This window comes from Micropterus salmoides, unplaced genomic scaffold, assembly GCF_014851395.1.
Source record: "Micropterus salmoides isolate LMB-PRFRI ecotype aquatic unplaced genomic scaffold, ASM1485139v1 Ms_hic_scaffold_2, whole genome shotgun sequence".
Classification (NCBI taxonomy): domain Eukaryota; kingdom Metazoa; phylum Chordata; class Actinopteri; order Centrarchiformes; family Centrarchidae; genus Micropterus; species Micropterus salmoides.
The window spans coordinates 30,093,337-30,109,751 of record NW_024041150.1 but is presented as its reverse complement, the minus strand read 5'-3'; the positions used below and the strand labels follow the sequence as shown (position 1 = coordinate 30,109,751).

Here is a 16,415-nt window from a genome sequence, read left to right as displayed (position 1 = left end):
GAAAAACAAAGAACATTTAATGAGTTACAGGACAACTGGTTTCAGTGATAAACAGGTCTTAGCAATAGAAATTTGTGAAAAAAGGAACACTGATAGTACTGGTTGAGAAAAGGTTGCGATCACAAAAAGGCATTTTGCCTACAAGGTAACTGGTGAGCCACAAGCTGACGCAATGAAGAGACTGGAAGCCATGTTGTCAATATAACAGTGTAGTCTGTTTTTTTTCTGTTATTTTCTGAAAATGCACAAGGCTGCACATTTTCTGTATGGCATATATGACTTTCACCAGTACAAAGTTATACATTGCAGGACACAGGACAGTCATTGTGATCCAGAAAATAAAAAGGCAAGACTGTTTTCCAGCATTGCATAGCACAACGGTAAAATTACACGTTGACGTTCCTGTCTGTCGTGTCACAGATTCTCTTCCACATCACAACAGATATCTTCAATTCAGGACACATTTACAAAAAAAGTCTAATAGATATGTCTATTAGATTTTCTGTAAATGTGATCTATAAATCTATATATATATAAATCTATATCTATATCTATATATAGATATCTATAGATATATCTATATATAGATATCTATAGATATATCTATATCTATATATAGATATAGATATATAGACATATACAGTATATTAAATAGAAATTGTGTAATCACATTCAGCATGTCCATACTTCAAGAGAGGGATTGACACTTCAACAGACATTAATCTGACAGATAGTTTTAAAAACAACAATAAGGATATAAAAAACATGGACATCATTAGGAAATTTATTTCCTGTACAATACAGAAAAAAGTTTCTGATGTACTTACAGAATAACCCCATACAGAGTAAAGTATGTCCCATCTTCACATCTAGTACTGGCACTGCTTCTGAGCAATCTACTCTTGAGAGTGAAACAAAAATGAAAAGTAGTTTGATTTCATGCCAATTTTAGCTCCTGCTTTTCTAAACTTGGATAATCTCCTATTCTTTCCTCTTTCACATTACAAACATGCCAACACTTTCTGATGTTTGATGGCACAGACAATTAATAAAAGTATTAAATATGGGGCTACTGTATTAGCTTTTCAAATACGAACAATGTTGTCTGACATCAGACAACAGACCAGAGCTAGCCACAACTACTGTAAGACTGTTTCCTGCCGCTACCAGTTAAAGCCCGAAGGACCCTGAGACCAACCCACTGGCACACAGCCACTGCCACTTTCTGCCAAGCCCACAAAAAGGCCATGAACACAGTCTCAAATACAATATATATTTAGTTACCCTTTGTTTGTCTTCACCTTAGTAAATAAATATTCCATGTTTTATAATCCAGGTCCCTCCTGGAGAATTCATTCTTCAGATATGAGATTGATCTATTAACGTTTGACTGATTATTTGTAACTAGCTGGGTTTTTTTTATTTACAATACTACAAACAAAGGTTTCCTAGCTCCTTGTATAAACCAAAAAAGTCAGGCGGTGTCCTCTTCTTTGAAGAAGTGCATATGAAATTAATATGTCCAAGTATTAACATTCATAATTTTAGAATCAGATTGTAGGTTCACTACATGCATAAATGAATGGGCTAACTTATACACTGCCTAGTCCTTTATTTGACTTTAAAATAGTTAGAAAATGTGACAGTTTGTGAACGCACCTATAATTAGTAAAATTATTATTTATATGCACGTTTTCTTTTTGAAGTTGACAGAAAATGTGTCTGATTAATGTTTAAGATGTCGGAAACTAAAACATGATAGGATTAAACGCATCCTGAATTGCTGAATCACGGCAATGAGATCACTTATAGAAAATGTTCCTCTGACTAACAATGAACTTGTAGTCATTACTGCAGCTGTTGCTATGTGTTAAAATGTGAAAGGAATAAGGAACTGCACAAACACGAACAAAGTTTATACTCATCATAGAGTTCTGCTTTAACAAATGCATGTTTCCACACAAAAAGAGGATATTATGAAAAGTGACAGTAGTTTGAGACATCTTTGGTGAATAATAGAAAAACAGAAATAGCGTAATCACCCTCAGCATGTCCAAGACTTGAACTTTCTTTGCAAATCCAGAATACCCATGCTAAATAAACAACTAAACAAACAACTAAATAAATAAAAAAATGACAAACTACGGATGCTTTGTCCACACTATAGCATTTCCCTACAAATCAGACAAATAAGGTTTCTGAATAATCTTTCTAAACTTGGATAATCTCCTATTCTTTCCTCTTTCACATTTACAACATGTCAACACTTACTGATGTTTGAGGGCACAGATAATTAATTAAAGTATTACAGTTTTTCCTTGATTGTTTAAACACATTTTCTGAAAGAATGCCTCATATTCTCAGAACTCTACACACAAATGAAAAAAACACACACACAATGGGCAAAAACCCTCAATTCTCCTGCAAAATGAAACTTTACATTCAAAACAATGTTATTTCTTCTCAAAATGGTATTTTGTTTTCAAATGACACACAAATCATATGAATAGACATTCATAAGAACCAGTTGAACACTGATGTGCTCAATGTAAAACACTATGATGAATGGAAAACACTTCTTCTCCATTCATCATAATGACTTAGGCCTTTTTTTTGTTCAGTGTTACACGTGTACACAAGTGTGTTGTAAAATATTTGAGAATGTTGTTTTTGTACTCAGAACACACAAATCCACGGTAACAAATATATTTTATTTGTCCGACAAAAACAATGTACACAGTGTACATCCCATTCCCAACCAACACAAAGTTGCACATACACTTCATACAAAACAACAGAAGAAGAATTTACTGTACACAGTTACAGTAAAAAAACCAAACAAACAAACTATGCTGCATCCTCTCTTCTGTTGCGGTCTGGCCACAGCACCTCATCCACATCACAAGCAATGTTTTCTCTGGCCAAGCAGCGGGGGAAATATCGCCTAGCATGGCGATTCCAGCCATGAAAAGCATCAGCTGCTGTATCTCCACAGCTTGGAGAAGAGGTATACGTGTTTGTGGATTTCGGTCATACACTTTCCATCTCCAGGCAGAAAAAAAATCCTCAACAGGATTGAGGAATGGAGAATATGGAGGGAGATAAACTAAAAAGCGTGAGTGGGCAGTGAACCAGTTACGAACCAGAGCAGCCCTGTGGAAACTTACGTTGTCCCAAATGACAACGTACCTGAGCTGCTCTGGGCCGTCTACCTGATCTGGTGGAATGAGTGTGTTGTGTAAGGTGTCCAGGAATGTGATCAGATGGGCTGTGTTGTAGGGGCCAAGGGTAGCATGGTGATGGATGACGCCGTGGTGGGTAATCGCTGCACACATTGTGATGTTCCCTCCGCGCTGGCCAGGGACTTCAACAATGGCACGCTGGCCGATGACATTCCTTCCCTTCTTTCGTCTTTTTGTGAGGTTGAACCCAACCTCATCAATGAAGATGAACTGGTGCTCCACTGCAGCCACCTCTAGCTCAAGGACTCTCTGAAACACACATGACAATATCAGAAAGAGACATGGAGTGGTCACTATTGTGAAGCACAATCATTATGATTACAATATTGAAATATGTATAATTTACTGTATACAGTGTTGAGTGTATGCATCAATTGTGGGACTCACTTGCACATAGTTATATTGCAAATCTTTGACTCTTTCTGAATTGTGTTCAAATGGCACCCTGTAGACCTGCTTCATCCTGAGATGATTTCTGCGCAAGACACGGTCCAGTGTTGATAAGCTTACCCTATCAATATTTTGAAATATGTCATTATTTTCTATTATTTTTCTTTGTATTTGCTGTAATGTTATGGTGTTGTTTTCTAGGACCATGTTTATGATTTCAGTTTCCTGTTCAGGAGACAGAAGACGTTCCCGACCACCTTGTGTTGGTAATCTTTCAGTTCTGCCAAACAAATAGTAAAATACTGTAAATACAAAGTAGGTATACATTTCCTAAATACTTGAAACATACTTTACAGTATTTTTACATTCCTACAGAACAGTCCACAGGCAATACTGTACTACTGTACTCATTGAGTACTGTATTGATATGCAGTACTGCAATTTGCTAGTGAGAGTAGATTTCTTACCTGTTCTCATTTCAGAAAGTCTGTGGTCTGTGTATGTGTTTATTTTGTATAGATTAATGTATAATACTCCATAATGAACTTGATAAAATGATGCACATTAACAATTATGTCTATCCCTCCATAGATGTATACCCACATTCTGCTGTTCACTGTGGATCCTATACCAGCATGCATTGGGGAAAGAGCATGGAGAGACTCAGCTGTGGTAATATCCATACCCCAGTACAGTACATTCTACGAATATAAATCTCCACAGTAAACTCTTTTTGCAGTTAGCATGCAATAAATTAATTTACTTATCATTTATACTAATTGGGAATTCTGCCAAACATTAGAATACAGTACCAACATCCATGAAGCAGCAACTTTGTCCCAAATCCATACTACATAACAATTCTTAGCAACTATTGATAATTTGTTCAATGTGTTCAAGTGGTCAGATAAAATATACTCATAACAGTTAGAAATCATACAAAAAAATCCTCAGTATTTGAGTGTTCTGTTGAAGCACAATGCAGTGCACAAAGGAAATGGAGGTGCTGCTCTCTGCTGGAAGTCAACCAACTGTCGAAGGTGGTGAAACAGCCTCAAAGGGCTATGCAATCTGTACAACATACAAATTCTGTTACCTTAGATCCTGAAACTCAGTTAGGAAAACTCCCCCCCCAAAAAACCATTGACACAAAAAAATAAAGGAATAAGCCTTAGAAACCAAACACAAAATCAACTATTCAATATTTGGAAGGAATATTTTGCTAAAAGAAACACTCTGACAAAGATTTAATACTTAAAAGTTTTGACATTTCTGGTTTTATGTTCATCCATTTGTTTAATTTTCCCCCCAGGTGCATAGCTGTCATCTACAAAATATCACATACATATTACAAAAAAGAAATTAAAGACAAAACAGTTGGTTGCTGAAAAAAGGTTTATTGCTGCATAAAATGATAAAATAAGACAAAGATTTCAAAACGGCTTAATAACATCCAGGTACAAATAAAGTACATACAGTATCAGTCCATTTTTAAAGGAATAAAAGGTCATTACACATGAAAAAGTAATACTCTTCTCTTTATGGAACTGGAAGAAAACCAGCGAAAGCAGAGATAAAAGGTTATTTAAGATGTAGTCGCTTTAAAGACACAAATCACAACATGCACATTACATGGGAGCATTATTACCAAGAGCCGTTCCTATTTTGACTTCTGAATAAACAGTTTCATCTGTTGCTGCAGGAGATGATCTTCCTATGAACGGAGAGATGATTAGTTTGAAATGTTTACCAATAATAGATATAATATACGCATTTGATGATACGTGAATATTGTTTTCTTCAGTAACGCATATTTACAGTGTACATGTTACAACAATAGAGGGGATATTAATTAACTAAGAAAGTTTAATTAGAATTAATAAAAATAGGGCTGTAAAGATTATTTAAAATCTTTAGAGTCAGAGAACAAACTCAAACCCAAACAACAAGCTACAACATGAGTAATTTCATATATCTTTATATAAATACAGATGTTTTTTCTTTGATGTGTTAATGACCATAATTTTTATGGAAGCAACAAACCAACAGCAATAATTTCACAGCACATATCGACAGATGAAGCTGTCTCAGAGATCAATTGCATTTTTAAGTATAAATATTCGATTATGCTCATTTATTTCTGTAAAACAGAAGTGCCATATACAGTATATATTAACATAACAAACATATAAAAACATAACCAGACAGTAAAAAAAACATAAAAACAGGAAGTACAATTCAGTTTTATGTCATTCGTGAGAATGAAACGTATTGGTATCAAATCATACTACTGGACAAAATACTCACTATAAAACAGAAAATCATAAAGTTAAACGCCCCTCCCTACATTGGATGTGACTATTTCTGACTCTGTCGACTCCAGATGGTATGTCATACCTTCCTGAGATGACCAGAGTGATTTGAACCACAGAGTCACTTGCAATACAGTTTTTCTCATTTGCTTAAACACATTTCTTGAAATTTTGCCTCTTTTTCTCAAAACTCTAAACACAAATCCACAACTTCTCACCCAATTCCCCAAACATCTTATTTTCAGGTCAAAATGAAGCTCTCCACTCAAAACCCTTCAATCCTGCTGAAAAATCAAACTTTGCCCTCAGACATGACACACAAGCCCTCAAACACACACACACACACACTACAACACAGTCTTACACACTGGTGAGATAAATTCAAAACAATACTACAAAAACTGGCTATTAGTAATGTTGCTTGTGGTGCTCCCTCTCTCAAAAACCTTTTCACATGATGAACACAACAAAAGAAAAAAACAAATGTAAACATTTACACATTTTTTATTCCTTAGTGTGCTGTACCGTACAACACACCAAACAACTAATTATTCTGGCACCGCATCCTGTCTTTGGTCTGGACAGGCCAGAGATTCTTGTTCTCCACCTCCTCCTCCTCTCCCTACTTCTCCATCTTCTTCTCCACCTCCTCCTCCTCCTCCGCCTCCTCCTCCGCCTCCTCCTAATCCTCATCTTACACCTATCCAATTTCCTCCTCCAACTCCTACTGTTTCTTTTCCTTCACCTCTTACGCTTCTCCATACTGCTCCTCCTCCTCCTCCTCCTCCTCCTCCTTATCTTCCTCCTTCATTATCTGTTGTCCTCTATGTCTTCCCTCAGATTTCTCTGTATTCATTGTTCCAAAACTGAATGAACCGACTCTGGCCCTTTTATCTATCTATTGAAGCTCCTGATTGGTGTGTTATCAATTTTGACTGTTTGTGTGTGCTAATTGAGAGCTCAACCTGTGCTGATTGAGTGAACAATATTGAATGTTAGTGTTTTCTCAATGACCACATGGTGTAGGCAATGAGAAATGAAGGGATTTGTGTGTAGAAATGCGTGCGCTTTTTGAAAAAATGGAGTTATGGTTTTGAAATTTCAGTTCAAAAGCCTGGTTATGGTGTTCAAGCAATTGAGAAAAACTTTTGCATATTTCAAAACAAACTATTGGACAAACTGTTGCAAGTGACTGTACCTGCAGCTGATCTTGTCTTCACATTCGAGTAAAGGGAGCTCTCCTCTGGTTCATTATGCTGCCCTGTAAAGATGAGCAGATGCATCAAAAGATGAGTTAATACTGTCTTTTATTTAGAAATCGCTGGCCTGATGAATATTTTGACTATAATATTTATTGTTTGTATACTCACCTTTATTACTACTGTGTTTAAGCTGAATCAACGAGTATGTGACATAGCTGGATTCATCTGCATCTGAAATATACCTTTTCTTAACTTACAGGATTGTCAACTCTTCTCTAATATTCTTCTGTGTGTAAATAAATAAAAAAATTTACCTACCATTTTCAGTGTTTTCTGAGCCTCTGATTGATTCAGAGAGACAAGCATCACCTGAAAATCAAGTCACGGTAAAATTGATCATTTCAACTTTAGGATACAAACTAAGCTGCTTCTTTTCTGATGAATATACTCAAATATATTGTAAGATTGTCTTAAAGATATAAATATGTGCAAAAGACTTTTGATGTTTAGAGTCTTTGAGTTATTTGATTTGGGTAATGTCAAAGGTGTAACTCAAATGGCATCAAATGTATTTTATACCATAAAGCAATGATACTATTATTTAAATGGTTGGGCTAATAATATGCGTTTTTTCTGTCTAGTTTAACATCATTTCAGCTAGAGACAATGTAAACAATGACTATAACCAATTTTCAGTTCTGATCTTTTGTGCTTGTAGTAGATGAGTTTATTATATTCCAATCCTTGTTGACAAATTGATTGACTGATTACTTGATTTAGTTCAAGTCTCATGGATTGTGGCTTTTGATTAATGTTGTTAGAAAATAAGCCAAGAAAGTAAGTGTTGTGATATGATATGGTCAGAAATTAATTATAAATGAATCTGGATAATTATTAAGGCTGACCATGGAGATGAGAGGAGTGCACTGTCGTTTCATTCTGGTAAACCACTTGATCTGGAGCAGAGCCCTTATTGGTTCTCTGAGTCTGTGGGGTCCTAAAAATTAAATGAAAATATATATAAAGTATAGTAAATACAGTAAATTTTATAAGGAACATGTATTGCTTTTTAAGTTCAAGACAAAGGAGAAAGTTGTACCCACCTAGTGAAGTATGAATCTGTTAAAAATAGATTTGTTGTCACATTGTTGTTACATTGGAAAAACTGATTCACTGAATTCAACAATGATTTTGAATAGTCAGATTATAAACCATCAAGTATCAGCAGGAAAAGGTCTCACCCTTTGACTTTCTGTAGCAACACAACAGCAGCAGGAGAATAATCAGTAAAATTCCACAAACTGGCCCAACAATCAAGGGCAGAAGAAATGAAGAGTCTTCAGGCGCTGCTGTAATAAAAGGTAAGTATTAATAAATGTTATTTGTAGTTGAGTGCTTTCACAAACAAAAGAGGTCACAAGTTAGTAAATCCAAATTAGAAGAATCCATGTAAAAGACTTCACAAGTGGACCCACATCCAGGATCAAGTGGGCCACATGTTCAAAAGAAGGAAGGAAAAAAATATATATACCGAACATACACTTATACATGTGGGTACACATACATTAACACCATATACTTATAATATATAATAATATTCAAGTGTATACATACGGGAACACACGCATTCACACAGTATGTACATTATGTTTACATAAATTCATGTTCATCCAAAATATACCTACATACAAGTACACGGATAAACACTTAACTGTACACACACACACACACACACACACACACACACACATTTACTCACTTACACACTGTTAGACTGTACAAGATTAGACATTCACAGTACATTAGAAAAAATGCTATTTCTAATTAGATTTGAGTATTTGAAAACTTTTTTTTTTATCTCAGATTGTGATATTCTGTGCCTTCTGAAATAGGAAGTGTCAAAGAACAGATTTGCTGCTATGACACTAATGTGCACAGAGGACGAGGTGGTCCCAGAGCCAGCACACCAGCTCCAGAGAGATACTCACAACTCTCCTGCTGCTATAGCTAACGTCACAACAACAGCATATGTTGGTGTACTAGAGAGTGAGTTGAATGTCTGTGGGCAGGTCATTCAACCTTACTGACTCAGAAATCATGGCTGGAACAGCTGGAAAAGTGTTGTGTGGCTCGGTCCAAGTTTCCCATTTACAGAACCTGGGCTGGGTACAAACACCAGATTGTTTTTCAGCGCACACAGAACGGACAGCTAGCGGACAGTGAGGAGATATTTGTTGAATTTGACAAATAGATGTGTATTGGATTAGAATCACATACCCAAAATTTAAGTAGCCTGGTTAATAGCCTGGTTACACAAATGCCATTGAGGCTCAATATGTCCTAATTCTTTGGTAATAAGAGGTCTAATAATAAACACTGTGAAGGAAAAACTGATTTCATGGCAGGTTACATGTCTCTCCTTAACATTTCACTGCATTGGTTATATAATATAACCAAAAAATATAACCACCTATAAAATCTGAATATAAGATGTTGAATTATGTAATTGTGAAATTAGAAGAATTAAAACAAAAAAGGAATTACTTTGTACGGTGATGTTGACCGCGTTACTGAATTGAGCTGATTCAGACTCACACCAGTACACTGCAGTATTGTTTGGAAGTTCATTGATGCTGCATGTGGATCCAGTCATTGTTCCCCACTTAGAACAGTTTGACAGATGGCCGGCTTTAGTGAACCTCCTCACTCTCCATTTAGAAGAGTTTCCCTCACAGCTCAGTGAGACAGGCTCAGAGGAAAAGTGCTGCTCTCTGTCAGGACTCACTCTGACTGTTGCTGGATGAAAATCTGAAAAATAATTAATGAGGTGTCAAAACAAACACAGAGATATCATGACATTAACAGCAGCACAGTGGAAATTATCTTCCTAATATTAATTCAGTCACCATGGCTGCTCTCCAACACATCAACTTTTTTGTTTTTTACCAATTTTTACAGCTGCCTTTCAGGTGTTAACTAAGTCACTATAAAAATCTTTATTACGTTTTTATTCATAATCATTCTTTTGACGTATGCCTCTGCGATGCCTTAGCCTACCCCATCACTAGGTCACAATGGTTGCTCCCCACTCTGGCAAACCAATCATTGCTGGTTGTTATAAACTACGTCATTACTGGTGCACCAGTTTGGGAATGTCGCCAATACAGAGCGATTTACTTGTAGGTGATAATAATAATAATAATTTAATCAGCATAGCATGATTGTCTGCAGGAGTTCAAATTCTTGCTGCACTATATCCCAATTTAGGCAACCACATACGGTGAAGTGTGGCTCACTTCAACAGGAATAACTAATGCTGTTTAGATTATTATTTGTTTAATTTAACACATTTAAAATATAAAAGTTACATTTAAAAATCAGGGAAAAGTTTGACTTAACTGTGGGGGCAGAATAGAAGAAATAAAAAGGGGAAAGAAACAGACAGAAACAAACTGACCTCCAGACCAGACAAACTTTGGTTCACTGTAATAAGTGTAATACACTGGATCTCCTCTTCCAGCTCTGCACTTATATCCTGCTGTGTGTGTCTGTCCATGAACGACGTAGGAATCCTGTTCAGTCCCGTCGCTGCTGCCAGGTAGCAGCTCTTGGTCGTAGGAGTTGCCTGATTGTTTGGGAACAGCCTTATACCAGAAGAACCTCCATCCTGCAGATGGATCTTTAACTCTGCAGCTCAGAGTTACTGAGGCTCCAGGACTCAGCCAGGATGGAGACACAGTGAGGACAGGTTTGGTTTTGTCTTCTGGAAAGACATACATGTTGGTGGCCTTAAGTGCACTGTTTGGATCCTGCACATTTAACACATTTACCTCCATACATATACTGCATTCTTCAGATTCATATAACCTTCTGGTTTAAACCATTATGTGTGTGATAGAGTATAGTTCCTTATTTAACTCAGCCAGACATGTTATCATGAGCAAATTGGGTGGTGACAAACCACTGCTAAATGTAATGTTTTTAAAGAGGTGGTGTTATGCTCATTTTCAGGTTCATAATCCTATTTAGAGGTTGTACCAGAACAGGTTTACATGGTTTAATTTTCAAAAAACTCCATATTTTTGTCAGACTGCACATCGCTGCAGCTCCTCTTTTCACCCTGTGTGTGAAGACTTAGTTTTAGCTATGGAGTGATACTGATGTTGTCTCTAAATGATCTTTGTTGGGAGTTGCACATGCGCAGAGATCAGAAGCAGAGAAGGGCGGGCCAATGACAAGCAAACAAGCTTCTGTTCAGCTGTACATGTTGCTTGGCAACATGGACTGAAGCAAGAGTTTCAGAGTGGTGAGTTATTAATCTGTAACAAATGTTCATCCATAAAGTTTTAAAGAGATGGTATTATGCTCATTTTCAGGTTCAAAATCTTAATTAGGGGTTGTACCAGAACAGGTTTACATGGTTTAATTTTTCTTTAAAAACACCATATTTTTCTACTACTATACTGCACATTGCTGCAGCTCCTCTTTTCACCCTATGTGTTGTACGCTCCGCTCTTGAGCTACAGAGTGATGCATCTTACTTTTACAAAATCTTTGTTGGGAGTTGCACGTGTGCAGTTCCCAGGTAAGGACTACTAGCCAATCAAAAGCAGAGAAGGGCGGGTCATAAGAAACAAGGTAGTGTGATCTAAATCAAAACTGCGACCATAACCTAGCAGATGGTATAAGTTACTCACTCAAGTCCACAACCACACAACATCATTGTTCCACATCTTACCATAAACAACTACAAAAATCACCATATTTCAACTCAAAAAAGTGATCGTCTGCCGAACACTGATTGCCATCTGCTGGAGCTGTATTGCCCAGTCTCTTCAATCACTTTCTGGCAAGTGAAATAGCCTGCTGCATTTTATGGGTTGTATTGGCCATTTAAAGGTACACTTATTTTACAGTTTTTCTCAATTGTTTACACACAAATTCTGGTACTTGAGACACAATGACCACAACATGTAACACATTCACCAACCCCCTGAACCAATTCTGCTAAACTACAAGCACAATTCCTGCTTTACACTCAAATTGCAGTTCTAAAACACACTTTTTTCAAAACACGACACACAATTCTCTGCTTTTGGCACAAGTTTCATGCTGAAAATATCTTGTTTTCACAAGGAACACAATGCCATTCAAATATGCACACTGACTCATCACAAGGGCAAACACCCGTCACACAGTTTTCCAATTAGCAATCAGAGCTTTAGCATAAAAGGGCAACAGGTGAGCTCTTCAATGGAGCAATGCCAACATTGGAAACAGAGGCAGAGCCAGAGGAGTGAGAGGAAGAGGAAGAGGAAGAGGAAGAGGAAGAGGAAGAGGACGACGACGACGACGACGACGACGACGACGACGACGACGACGACGACGACGACGGGGACGGGGACGAGGAAGGTTAATCTCTGATGAGATCCGAGCCACTTTGGTTGATCATGTGGTCAACCATGGTCTAACAATGAGGGAGGCTGGGCAAAGATTACAGCCAAATCTGAGCAACACTGTAGCATCCATCATCCGGACTTTCAGGGTGCCATTTGAACACAATTCAGAAAGAGTCAAAGAATTGCGATATAACTATGTGCAAGTGAGTCCCACAATTGATGCATACACTCAACACTGTATACAGTAAATTATACAATCAATATGTATTCAATATTGTAATCATAATGATTGTGCTTCACAATAGTGACCACTCCATGTCTCTTTCTGATATTGTCATGTGTGTTTCAGAGAGTCCTTGAGCTAGAGGTGGCTGCAGTGGAGCACCAGTTCATCTTCATTGATGAGGTTGGGTTCAACCTCACAAAAAGACGAAAGAAGGGAAGGAATGTCATCGGCCAGCGTGCCATTGTTGAAGTCCCTGGCCAGCGCGGAGGGAACATCACAATGTGTGCAGCGATTACCCACCACGGCGTCATCCATCACCATGCTACCCTTGGCCCCTACAACACAGCCCATCTGATGACATTACTGGACACCCTACACAACACACTCATTCCAACAGATCAGGTAGATTTTCCAGAGCAGCTCAGGTACGTTGTCATTTGGGACAACGTAAGTTTCCACAGGGCTGCTCTGGTTCACTGCCCACCCACGCTTTTTAGTTTATCTCCCTCCATATTCTCCATTCCTCAATCCTATTGAGGATTTTTTTTCTGCCTGGAGATGGAAAGTGTATGACCGAAATCCACTTGGTCGGCTGAGTCAGTGAACTCTTTTAAGTCCCTTCTTAAAACATACTTTTATAGGAGAGCCTTTCCCGATCTTATTTGACTTTATTTTATCCCTTTTATTTTATTGTATTTTACTAATTTTATATTTATCTTAAACGTGTATTTTAGTCTTTTCAATATTTTCATGCTTTTATCTTGTATTGTTTTTGTATTATTGTCTCTTGGGTATTATTGCCTTTACACTTGTTAAAGCACTTTGTAACTTGTTTGTGAAAAGTGCTCTACAAATAAGTACATTTCCACATTTAAAAGTAGATCTACACTCACTTGCCTGTGTGTTTGCTACATTGCTAGAATATGGTATATGAAAGTCAACACTCTTCATACACACTTTATAGTCATATTCTACTTTGTGTTGATGCAAATGGGCTAAAATGATGCACACGTTGACAATAAATTAACAAAGAACGATCATGTGAATAAGAAAGATGCAGAAAAACAAACAAATTGTGCACTCACCTTCAGCATGCACAGAGTGGAGGAGCGTATTCCACACTAAAAGAAAAGAGAGTTCATCAGACATTATCACACTGACAGAAACTGTCAAAATGAGAATAAACAAAGACATTTAAAAAGTTTCACAAATGGCAACTGTGGTTGGATAATGTCTAATATCAAAAAATATTATTGTATCTCAATCAACATTTTCACAACACAGTCTTCCACTTTAAAGTCAGTCACCAGCCAAGAAAAAAGACAAGAAAATGTATGAAATATGTGAAGATAGTAGGTCTAGTAAGATAGTGTAACCAGATTTATCAATGAAGGTTTAACTCATCAGCAGTGCTGATGAAACAATAGTGTCACAACTTTCCAATGACACATTAAACAGAAACCTGCAGTTTCTGGACAACCTGTGATGCTGTGAATGTAACATAAAGTGTTTTTAGTAAGACCGAAAAGAGAAAGTCAGTGATGTACTCACAGAATAATCCCAGCACACAGAACAAAGTGTGTCCCATCTTCACATCCAACATTGTCACTCTGCACCTGACAAATATTTCCACTTTAAAGCTTGAAACCATACAGTATGACGAAGACTAAGAGGAAGCTGTGTCAGTAAAGAAGTTACATCTCATATCAATATGATCTCACAGGCTTTCTACAAAAATGTTTCTGAGAATAATCCACTCCTCCTTCCTTCCCTTTTTCACAAAGCTTACACAAGTACAACCACTTCCTGCTCAGGCAAGGCAATTTAACTTGAGTCTTGTACATATGGAACATCTATATGGAACATCTATATGGAACATCCAAAGTGACAGAACTGAATGAAAGAATAAATAAATAAATGTGAAAATAAATGCAAGAAAGAATGAATGAATAAAAGAATAAATAAATAAATGGGGAAATATATCAAAGAAAGAATGAATGAATAAAAGAATAAATAAATAAATGCGGAAATATATCAAATTAAGAATGAATGAATAAAAGAATAAGTAAATAAATGCAGAAATATATCAAAGAAAGAATGAATGAATAAAAGAATAAATACATACATTTGCTTTTGCCTTTCCTCAAGGAGACCTATTGTCATTGCTTTTTCCTTAGAGATCTATTGTCATTGCTTTTCCCTTAGAGATCTATTGTCATTGCTTTTCCCTTAGAGACCTACTGTCATTGCTTTTTCCTTCCCCTTCCTTAACTGTCAATCAACGTGTTGTGGCCCTCCCACTAAGTACAACTAATCACTCACAGAAGTATTTCTCTCCATGATCAGAGATGTATAAAGGTTTGATACACACTCCATACCAGTTGGTGGCGGTAACGCACCAATCTGTTGTTTGCCAACTGACAATAAAAGCACAAGGAAGAAGAAGAAGAAGAAGAAGAAGAAGAAGAAGAAGCTAATGTTAGACAGAACCAGCACATGTCAATGTGATCTAAATGCAGAAGTCCATTTACCGGAGATAACTGTAAGAGAGAGAGGGAGAGGAAGAGGGCGGAGAGGCAGAGGTGTTGGAGGTGCAGCCAGGGCAAGGAGAGGCAGAGGACCTACTTAGAGTGATGGCTCAATAGAGGACGAAGAAAGAGTGGAAGTCCTCCAAAGGAACCCAAGGGCTGTTACCGAGGTTTGTATTTATACGGTTGTTGTAACGTTATTATATTCTGACCTGTTTGCACTAAATCTAAAAAAGGTAATGTGGACATGTAAAGTAATTTACAGCATCAACAGAAGTGTAATGATAAATAGTAGTAGTGCATTAAATATTAATAGTAATAATGAGTACCGGTATATTTCATTTGGAATGGATACAATCTTAAAAACAACATCGAGACAGAGTAACCAGTGTATTGACGCAGAGAATATTGCATATTGAGTATTTTTCCCTGTGTCCTCTTTCTTCAGACTTCTTCAAGAGATGACCCTTGAGGAACACAGAGCTCTCCACCCTTCTGCTGGAGAGGCAGCCAGGCCTGGTCTTTGATGCCTTGATGATGCATCAGCGCAGACATGGTGCCCCACCTTCTGCCGGAGTGCCAGGAGTACCTTGGTGTACTTGTGGTAACTGTAAAGAAATGCTGTGGCCAGGAGCAAGCGAACTGTGTGAGCTTACAGCCACACTTCTCCCAGTACTGCCTTGAAGAAGGCTTTATTCGCATTCACAGGCAGTACCGGGAGGACATTACGGCATTAGGCAACATCAGGGAGCCTGGGGATGACAACGGAGTCCCGCTATGGTGCCTATAGACACTTCACCTATTGGCAACATGGAGCTTTAGGCCAGGGAAAACAACTTGTCGTCCCTAGTTGTTGTGTTTGGAGGATTAGAGACAAGTTCCCTGATCCTCAAGGACACTACACAGGTTTTATTCCTGGACTGTGAATTTCCTTCCAGGCCCTCTGGCATGGTCATACAGTTTCACACAAATACTCACAAACCTGCCTCAGCATCATCAAGGCATCAAACAAATGTACATAGTTAACATTTGATTTATTATTACATTTCTATATATATTTATTCATATTTCTCCCCTCTTTAAATTTGATGTATGTTGTATAGTTATATAGTTTTA

General features: G+C 37.3%; 1 protein-coding gene across 3 annotated transcripts; it reads right to left on the bottom strand.

Annotated features, from left to right (window-relative positions):
- Positions 1 to 5,009: 5,009 nt before the first annotated feature.
- LOC119911488 lies at positions 5,010 to 14,495 on the bottom strand. 3 transcript variants are annotated; one of them, XM_038730394.1, is made up of 11 exons: positions 14,323 to 14,494; positions 13,857 to 13,892; positions 10,604 to 10,909; positions 9,691 to 9,954; positions 8,388 to 8,492; positions 8,250 to 8,265; positions 8,052 to 8,143; positions 7,465 to 7,515; positions 7,315 to 7,377; positions 7,143 to 7,205; positions 5,010 to 5,346 (listed from the first exon to the last, which is right to left on the bottom strand). In XM_038730394.1, the coding sequence occupies exons 1-11, from the start codon at positions 14,420 to 14,422 to the stop codon at positions 5,261 to 5,263; spliced, it is 1,182 nt and encodes a 393-aa protein (XP_038586322.1). In that variant the 5' UTR covers positions 14,423 to 14,494; the 3' UTR covers positions 5,010 to 5,260. The 3 variants fall into 3 exon arrangements, 2 of the variants coding, with proteins under 2 accessions (XP_038586322.1, XP_038586321.1); XM_038730393.1 differs by having other exon boundaries at positions 8,388 to 8,495; positions 14,323 to 14,492; XR_005445867.1 differs by lacking the exon at positions 8,250 to 8,265 and having other exon boundaries at positions 5,282 to 5,346; positions 8,388 to 8,495; positions 14,323 to 14,495.
- Positions 14,496 to 16,415: the final 1,920 nt, after the last annotated feature.